The following is a 9035-nucleotide window of genomic DNA, read 5'->3' as shown; positions in this document are numbered from 1 at the left end:
AATATTAGAATTAACAACTAAAGGGACGTTCCGATACAGATCATCAGTTATGAAAAACTAGGCACAGGCGAACCATGTCACATCAGCCTCGGAAATACGGACACCATCGCTTATTTGTGTCTCCAAATGTTTTTAGACATGGAGTAAGTAGCGGGCTCAGAAAAGCTTAATTTCTTTAACTATTATAAAGCCACATCACAAAAGAGGGGTCGGTCGTGTGGGCCAAACCGTGAATTCGTCGCCCGCACCTTCCGGGAGCTGCAGTTCGGGGGATCCCGAGCTCCGAGGCGCGCCCGGCAAGTCCCCTTCAGCTCGTCGACTTCATTGTGATGTCCTTGCAATAGCCTCGATAATATTTTTTTCCTCCAGAGCAAAGGCATCTTGTGAAACTCCTCCTCTACTTGACACTAATTCGAGACCGATTAAAAAGCGAGAGGAGAGGTCAAACAACGCTTCCAGACCACCGCAGCCGTGAGAAAGCTTCACACAGCCGCCGAAGCCGCTTTCCAGAGCTCGGCTGGCGCAAGGGGCTGCCTTGGCACCGGCTCCCCGGCTGCGTTGCAGCCGCCGACAGTCCCTGCAGCAGCACTTCCCCGGCTGGGAAATAAATCACAACAGCGCCTTCGAGCCGCCGGGCCCCGCCTGCGCTGGGGTCTCGCCGCCGGGCTGGCCCACGCATCGCCACGGAGGCTCGCTGCACACCTGTTATAACTGTCCACGGAAAGGCAAATGGAAGAGTGGGGAAAGGAGACAAAGAACGTTCTTATCTAGCCGAAACACCTATCGCTTTTTTTTCCTACTGGCAAAATAGACAAGTTGCCCGTTTTCGCATGCACAGGTGAATTTCGTAATGCCACGATTGTGTTTCGAACCTTTATTTTGAAAATCAAAACCATCGATGCACTCTAGGCAATATCTTTCGTTTGACACTGCCTAGCAGTAACTGTACGGCAAAGGCATTCATTCCAGCTTTCTGAAAAGGTTTATTTCCAACCTTCGAATATAAAGCGTGTGAACTTGGAAACCAAAACACGACAAATGCGTTTGGAAATCTATGAAAAAAAACAAAACAAAACAAAACAAACCCAAACACCACTTCTTTACTCTAGGGTAGGAGATAAAATTGTCCCACGAGATTTCTGGGGGCGGGATTAGCACAAGAAGTGTGAGAGAGACGGCTTGTCCTGTTCTGCAAAAACACCAGACGAGCCACAGTTTGAGAACCAGTTAGCACAAGAAGTGTGAGCGAGCGCTTAGGGTTTTTCGTGAGGGGAAGAAAAAATCCTCAGAAAAGCCAGTTTAAGAACGAGATCTGAGGAAAGGTCAGAAAATGTCACAGATGGGGAGAAGTTAATCTGGGGGATACTAGAGGTGGAGAGTTTGAGATAGCAGAGCACATCGCGGCCTTCGCTTTTAGCAAGTTGTGTTACAAGTGACTCGGTTCACGGTACAGCGACGGCCACGGCGCTGGGGCAGACGCGGGGACACATTCCCAGTGGGCTGAGGCAGAGCATCGGCTCCCCTGAAATACGGGCACGGGATAATTTGGGAGGGAGGGAGGCAGAACACATCCCGGTTTCTTTGGTGGCTCCGTGTTGTCTCCTCCGTCCTGACCAGAGAAAAACCGCTGCAAGAGCGAGGGCGGGCTGGCAGCGCCCTTTGAAGCTTTAACATCGTGTCGGCGGCCCACGGACACGGGTGAGGGGAGCCCTTGCGGCCCCTCCGTGGGCCGGGGGACGGCTGCCGCCGGTGGTGGCGAAGGCGGACACCCCACCGACACGACACGGTGGGGGCATAAATAACATCGGGGCGGCCCCCGGCAGGAGGAAGGTCGGGGGCCGGGGGGAGAGGCTATACGTCCCCGTCCACCAGGCTGAAGTGTTTGCCCGGCCCGGGGAGGCAGAGGTAGGGGATGGCGCTGCCCGGGGGGAGCAGGGGGAAGGGCAGCGGCAGCAGGCAGCGGCTAAGCACGGTGCTGTCCTTGTAAAGGGCCGGGAAGGAGAGAGCCGCGGGGATCGGCGGCTCCCCGGGGGGCTCCGCCGGCCCCGGGCCCTCGGGCTCGGCCGACATCTGTCTCTTGAGCTTGTTGCGGCGGTTCTGGAACCAGATCTTCACCTGGGTCTCGGTGAGGTGCAGAGCGGCGGCCAGCCCGGCCCGCTCCGAGCTGCTCAGGTAGCGCTTCACGTCGAAGGTGGACTCCAGCTGGAAGACCTGGCTCTTGGAGAAGATGGTCCGCGTCTTCTTCCTGCTCCCCGCCGCCGGCGACCTGCCGCTCTCCCCGCCGCAGGCCCCAGCCTCCCGCGGCGGCTGCCGGGGACCGCGCAGCCCCTCCGAGGGGAGCGGGGAGCCCACGCGGCTGCCGCCGCCCTCGGCCTCCCGGCGGGGGCCGCGGCTCGTCCCGTCCGCCCGCAGCCGGCGGGGCTCGCTGCCTGCAACGGCAAAGCACAGCATCAGCCCCCCGCCGCCGCCTGCGCCCCCGCCCCCGTCCCGCATGCACGCACGGCCCGGCTGAGCGCTGGGGAGCGGGGCCGAGGCCGGGGGTGGGGGTACGATGAGGAGGGGGCTGCCGAGAGCTGGCCACGGCCCCCCCACACCCTCCAGAGGAGACAAGAGTGAGGAGCTTCCAGTAAGGGTCTAAGGAAATCTCTATGCCGGCTGCACGATAGAGCAGTCGGGGGCTCCTGGACACGGGACGAACTACCATGGAGGCCGGGAGGTGGGTAAAACACCCTGGAAAAGCCCCTGGAAGCAGGTGGGTGCGGGTGCGGGTGCGGGTGCCGGCGGCATCTCCTCGCTTCCGTCCGCGGAGCCTCGGTACCTCCTCCGGCTGCGTAGGCGCCGCGGCTGCGTGGGCGTGTATGTGTGTGTGTCTGCGTGGGCGCGGCCCGGCGGTGCTGGGGAGGCCCGGGGCAGACCCCCGACGGGTGCCGGGCTGCGGGCCGCGCCGGGGCCACGGCCACGGCCCGGGTGGGGACCGGGCTGCGACCCGACGTGCGAGACAGCCCGAGGCGGGCTGTCGGCTCTGTACCCGTGTTGCTGGAGCCTTTACTGGGGTCTTGCTCCGAAGGCCCCTCTTCCTCCTCCTCCTCTTCCTCCGCCTCCTCCTCCTCCGGCAGCGCGCAGCGGGCTCTGCCCTGCTCCCGGGCCGGGCGGCGGGGGCCGGGCTGCAGGATGCTGTCGATGCTGAAGGCCGGCGGCGCGGCCGGGACCGGCGGTGGGGCTCGGCGGCCGCCCCCGAGCTGCACCATGGCGCCGAGCCGAGCCGCGCCGAGCGGAACCGAGCCGCGCCGAGCCGAGCCGTGCTGCGCCGCAGGACTGGCTGGGGCGGGAGGGCGGCCGGGGCGGGCGGAAGGGGGGGGGTGGGGAGGAGGAGGAGGGGTCGGGGCGGCGGAGGGAGGGGATGGAGCTAGAGGGAGCCAAAGGACTGAGGACGGGGGGAGGCGAGCGGAGGAGGGAGGGAGAGGAGGAAAGAAAGGGAGCGGAGAAGGAAAAGGAGCAGGAGCTGGAGGGAAGCGGGGAGGAAGAGATGGGGGGAGAGGGCAGCACCTTCCCTCGCTGCTGGGGGGGAGGCAGAGCCAGGCCCAAGAGAGCCCACGGGAAAGGCGCAGAGGAGGTGGGATGGCAGGACGGAGATCTCTGGAGTGGAGGGGGATGGAGACAGAGGATTGGAAGCGAGAGCAGGGGAGCGGAGTGGAGAGCGGCAAGGAAAGGCGATGATGGCAGTGAGAGGGGCAGGAGGGAAAGGGGAAGCTGGGAGCCGGCGAAACCCTTCGTGTGTTTGTACAGCGCCTGGCACGACTCCAGGCAGTCCGCTGAGGTCGTTTGCTGCAGATTATCGACGCCGTTGTAAGGGGATGGGGGACCCTGGGAAAGACCAGTTCATACAGCCCGAGCCCCTTCCCCGTGGTCCTTCCACCTGCGGACCCTCAGGCCGAGTGTGCCGAGTTTCCCTGAGGAGAAAGGGAGCCCCTTTCCTCCCGAGGAGCCCCGTGGTGTCAGGCCACCCCAAAATCCCTTCCCCGTTGGTCTGCAGGGGTCTTCTGTAGTTTTCAAGAGCTAAAAGTTGTACGAGATCCTGCACTTGGTACGGGAATGGTGGGGAAGCGCCGGCTGGTGTGCATGCGTGGGCGTGAGAGCACGTCCGAGGCGTGTGCCTTTTGGAGACGGAGAAGCCCTTGCCTGTGCTGTGGGAGATGCTGGGGGACTTGGGGAAGGATCGGTGTGTTTCTGTATGATCTGGAGAACTTTTGCTCCCCGCCACCTACCAGCACTGCAATGTTTTAAAGCCCGTTTGCACTTCTCAAAGCCAGCGACGTTAGAGCCGCCATCAGTTGTGGATGGCAGGGAGCCCTCTCCTTCCCCGCGCTCGGGTAAAGCCAGGGAAATGTCTCCAACCGGCTTTTAAGAGGCCTTTTAGCCCCAGTCTTGAGGTTTCCACCACCAAAACTGCTGAGAGCAAGCGAGAAGCCCTTGAAAAAGAGTTGACAATAGAAGGACAGACAGGCTTTTAGATATTGTGATGCAGAGATTCTGTGAGCTAAAATCGGGGCATCATAAGGCTTTGGATCGCGTTAATCTTTAACGCACTGGTACTTGAGAGAGCGGGTTCCAGCTCTTTTTCCTGAGAATTTGTTTCACTTTAGAAATGCACTCAGATTTTAATGCAGCCGCCTGCTGGAGAGCTGTACATTTTCCAGTAGGCAAAGAAAAAAAAAAAATCTCCGTCTTCCATCAACACGATTATTGGCCAAATGCCCAATTCGTTACATTTGTCTTGCTATCTCCTGTATAAGCCGGTGGTCCTGGTGGAGCGAAATGTCCCATTAAGAGAGAGCGACAGGGCGAGAGAAGGAAGAGGGAGCAGGGGTACAAAATGCGAAGAAGCGGCTGAAAATATAAATTAAGAAATGCCGTGTGAGCTGCTAAAACTTGGAACACGGGGGCCCTGGATGCCAGGTCGGGTCGGTCTGTGCCCCTGCGCCCCTGTCTCGGCCTCCCTTCCCGCTGCCTGTGAGTAAGGCACGTCCCAAGTGCTCACATCTGTTCTTGCTGCAAATCATTTCCCCTTTCAGTCCTGCAAAAAAAAAAAAAATCTTAAAAAGCAAATGCATTGACTCAGTGTGCTTTCCTAGAAGACGTTTTCTTGGAAGAAAAAGGAAAACTTGAAGAAGGCAGAAAATAAGAAGGAAATTGCAGAAGGAGACATAAGTTTTATCTCCTATTTTTTTCCACCGCGGTCCCCTCCGCCCCGCGAGCGGTCCGAGCCCAGCCCTGGGAGATGCGGCCCCGTGACACCCCGCCGGGAAAGGTCTGTTCTCCTTTCCCAGCCACATTTGGCAGCTTTACAAAACGGACTTCTCCCCCCCCCCCCCCCGCCCGACAAACTGTGCAGTGAGGGAGCACACGGCGGTGCCGGACCTCCCCGGCCGCTGGGGCAGGTTGGAAGCAACTCATGGCACCAAGAGGCCTCCGGGGTCCCCTTGCAGCGAGTCCTACAAGCCAGACCCGCACCGTGCTCCTCATGCCCTCTGATAGGCCCCCCCTTATCTTTCGGGGGAGTAAAGACTTGGCTCCGCACGTCAACAGGTAGATCCGTACCCTGCAAAACCCAGACACCCGCCTGCGAAGTGCACCCGGCGGAGGGAGCGCTCCAGGCCTCCAGCAAACCCCTCCGAGGCCCGGCTCCCCGCATTTGGCCCCGAGCTGCGGAGGGGAGCTGTGTGCGATGGGGTGAGAGCCCTTGCCAGAAGTCAGAGGCTTTCCCGGGTGCCTGGCTCCCGGGGCGTGGGGGGCGCAGCCCGGGCTGGGAGCGGCTGCGGGGCGGGGGCGGCTTCGGCCGGAGTCTCCGCTTTCTGCGGGGATCAGCTCCCCGCGCTGAGCCCGAAGGGGGTCTCGCTGCCCAAGGGGGGTCCAGCGCGGCTCGTCTCCCGCAGCACCGCCCCGCCCCGCCGCAATCCACCCGCCAGGCTCCTCCAGGCCGTCGGACAAGCTGCTTAATGACTCCGTTTAAAAGCAACAACTTTCCTTACAATAGGTAGAGCTTTTCCAACACTTGTACTTTTTAATCCCGCGCTTCATTTGTATTTTATCTGGGAGGAATCTTGTCGTCCGGGACGTGTCACGACATGGCGGCCGGTACCGGTCGGCGACCGCGCAGGAAGAGCGAACCTTTTTCTTTGAATAATATATTCCTGTACTAGAAACTAACATCATGCTGAATGGAAAGCCTTTGCCTGGGAAAGCTTTTTACCGGAAATCACTCGGCACACATATCTTTATTTCCATTTTAGCTCAAAGCAGAAAAAGTCTCCTGCTCTAAATCTAAATCCGATGGGAATGAAATCTGATTAGATTCTAGAGAAACGCCAGAGAGTCCGGCATTGCTTGGCTTACGGAATCGGGCTTGTTTTACCCGCCGATGTGCTCGAGGGTAAAACCAGGCCCTCTCTGGGTTTCCCGTCGGTCGCAAGACCCGCGCTCCCCCGGCACCTGGCAGCGGGTTCGGGCCGGCCCGCGGCGCTCCCGGCACACGGCCCGGGCGAGAGGGTCCGAGCCCCGCCCGGAAAGGCCACCAACAGAGCCGGGCGGCCACCTTAGCGCCGCAGGTCCCTCAAGTAAGCCCGGTTTTGCGGCTCGGCAGTAGCTGGGTGTGGGTTGCCGGGGCCATTGCTGTCTCCCCCCGTCCCCGGAGGGGTTTGGGCAGGGCCTCGGGGCACCGGAGACACCCCTTGCTTGTGCCGGGCATCTCGGGCAGGGCGGGAGGGAAGACAACACGGCTTCCCTAGCTGGAAAACAACTCTCCCCGGAGTCCTACAGGAAAGCAGCTACAAGTGTCACACCTAAAGAGGCTTTCCGGGGACCTGGGCGCACCAAGGCGACTCCTTCACCCCAGAGGTGCGGGACACAGGCGGATCGGGCCCTGATGTGACCCCGGGACAAAGCATCCCCTTTCTAAGCCTTCTGTTTCCCTCTGAGGTCAGTTCAAAGTCCTCAGCTAAATCGGCTTCCTGCAACCTCTGCACTTGATAAGAGAGGCGTGCCGTAAAATCCTAGAGGGGATTTTGGAATAAAGTGAGCAACTCTTGGCTGTTCAGTAGACTGGAATTAAGGAGAGGAGAGGAGAGGAAAAAGAAAAGAAGAAAAGAAAAGAAGAAAAGAAAAGAAGAGAAAAGAAGAGAAAAGAAGAGAAAAGAAAAGAAAAGAAAAGAAAAGAAAAGAAAAGAAAAGAAAAGAAAAGAAAAGAAAAGAAAAGAAAAGAAAAGAAAAGAAAAGAAAAGAAAAGAAAAGAAAAGAAAAGAGAAAAATGAAAGTTTTAAATTTTAAGCGCACATCTAGATTTTCATTAATATATTTTCTAATAGACATTCTTGTATCTCACTACATAGAAATTAAAGCATGGGATCCGTAAGAAGAGTAGGGAAACTCAGGGTAGTTAAACGAAGCGTTAAGAAATCCGCCATAAAGCTATATTCACTGGGAATGGGACGGGAAATGTAATCAAACTGCCTGGCTCTGATTTGAGGCTGAGAGCACTAAGTCCTGCGGCTCCGCTGGAGGCCAGAGCGAGTCTCCGCGGATCGATGGTGAGCGCGGGGCCCGCACCCCGCCCGGCGGGCACGGTCGCGGGGGCACAGGCAGACGGTTCCAAGATAATGCAGTATAAAGGGGGGCGGGGGGGGGGGGGGGAATCGATCCAAACATATAGTTCAACAGTGGAGCCAGCGCGCACCTATGAGATTTATCAAGTATTGATTGCCATGAATATTTTAGACCCATGCCTACCAGAAAAGTTATGGGCCATCTTAAGCCGGTGAGCAATGCACCATTTGCAAAGTAGCCATTTAACAAGGTGCTTTTCAGCATATCGATCATTTTCATTTAAAGTGTAATTAATAATAACATCTCACGGAAGCTACACCTGGAATTTATTTCAGAAGGTCAGTTCAGATAGTATTTTGATTTTCGTTTGATTTGCTTAAAAAAAAAATCTTTTCACTGATTATATTTATTAGCGTCCAATAAACACAAGTTATCTTCGAGAGCAGTCTGGCAAGGTTTTCCTTTGCCTCGCCTCTGGAGTGCCATCTAGCTAAGCTGTTGTAGCAACATTCATTAAATAAATGTCAACAGACAAGGATTTATGCTGCATAATAATATTACAGCTGTAGTATAACTGGATTTATTTTAAAGCTATTCTGAGGTTGCTTTGATCTATAAAGCAGCAAAGTATGCCTCTATACGTTGCAAACGGCCTTTGAGAAACTACTTTGAGCGTTATAGTCCGCCAATATTCTCCTCACAGCGTTCTGTTTATAGAAGCAGCACAAAGTGTGACTCTTACCTCTTTGATTTGTTTAATAAAAAATACACACAGGGAAGAAAACTGCGAGGAATCTGCTGTCCTGATTTCAGGGATGGGTTTGGGGGGTTTTTTGCCTGCTTTGAAACGGTCAGTATACATTCACCAGTGACTACGTCTTCTGCCAGCTGTTTCTCTACATCCGGCAGAAATTTCTTGCCATCAGGTACGATGAAAAGCGTCATTAAGAAAGCTACGAGGTAAAGAAACCTGAGGTGTGTATGTTCCTCCTTTCAGCACACACTTTTAATAAGCCACTGTAAAGCACTTTCTGCACGTACAGAATAAGGCATACGTAAGCACTTTTTCTTAGATGAATTCACGTCTTGCACCTTTTTAATATTTTACTATGGTCATAAGTTACAAATACAGTGTATGAAAAAAAATCTGTTTATTGATATAGTCGGCACGTCTTTAAAAAACAAACAAACAAACTAATGTCAAAACACATTTTAAAAATCCGATTTATCATTTAGCCCTGCCAGTTCCTTAACTTCAAGAAAAGAATATTTAGTAGAATCAGAAGTATAATAATCTCATACGTTACTCCAAAGAAAAGGCATGTGGAGAGTGGCAGGCGTGTTAAGTTTCGCGTTGGATTACAATCTACTCTGATATGACCGTAGCGAGTCAGGATTTTACTCCAGTAAGGAACACTGGGAGATCTGGGGAGCTG

At 55.8% G+C, this 9035-nt stretch overlaps 1 protein-coding gene across 1 annotated transcript; it reads right to left on the bottom strand.

Annotated features, from left to right (window-relative positions):
* Nucleotides 1-873: 873 nt before the first annotated feature.
* LOC135313243 (homeobox protein HMX1-like) lies at nucleotides 874-3333 on the bottom strand. Its single transcript, XM_064450806.1, has 2 exons — nucleotides 3029-3333; nucleotides 874-2429 (listed from the first exon to the last, which is right to left on the bottom strand). The coding sequence occupies exons 1-2, from the start codon at nucleotides 3246-3248 to the stop codon at nucleotides 1852-1854; spliced, it is 798 nt and encodes a 265-aa protein (XP_064306876.1). The 5' UTR covers nucleotides 3249-3333; the 3' UTR covers nucleotides 874-1851.
* Nucleotides 3334-9035: the final 5702 nt, after the last annotated feature.

This window comes from Phalacrocorax carbo, chromosome 4 (assembly GCF_963921805.1).
Source record: "Phalacrocorax carbo chromosome 4, bPhaCar2.1, whole genome shotgun sequence".
NCBI lineage: Eukaryota > Metazoa > Chordata > Aves > Suliformes > Phalacrocoracidae > Phalacrocorax > Phalacrocorax carbo.
The sequence above is the reverse complement of the archived record's forward strand: the minus strand, read 5'-3'. Positions and strand labels throughout refer to the sequence as shown.

Excerpts from the sequence above, each read along its gene's own strand:
- LOC135313243 (XM_064450806.1), bottom strand. The coding sequence starts at position 3,248 with ATGGTGCAGCTCGGGGGCGGCCGCCGAGCCCCACCGCCGGTCCCGGCC. Across the intron at positions 2,430-3,028 it reads TAAAGGCTCCAGCAACACGG|GCAGCGAGCCCCGCCGGCTG; the intron begins GTACAGAGCCGA and ends TTGCCGTTGCAG.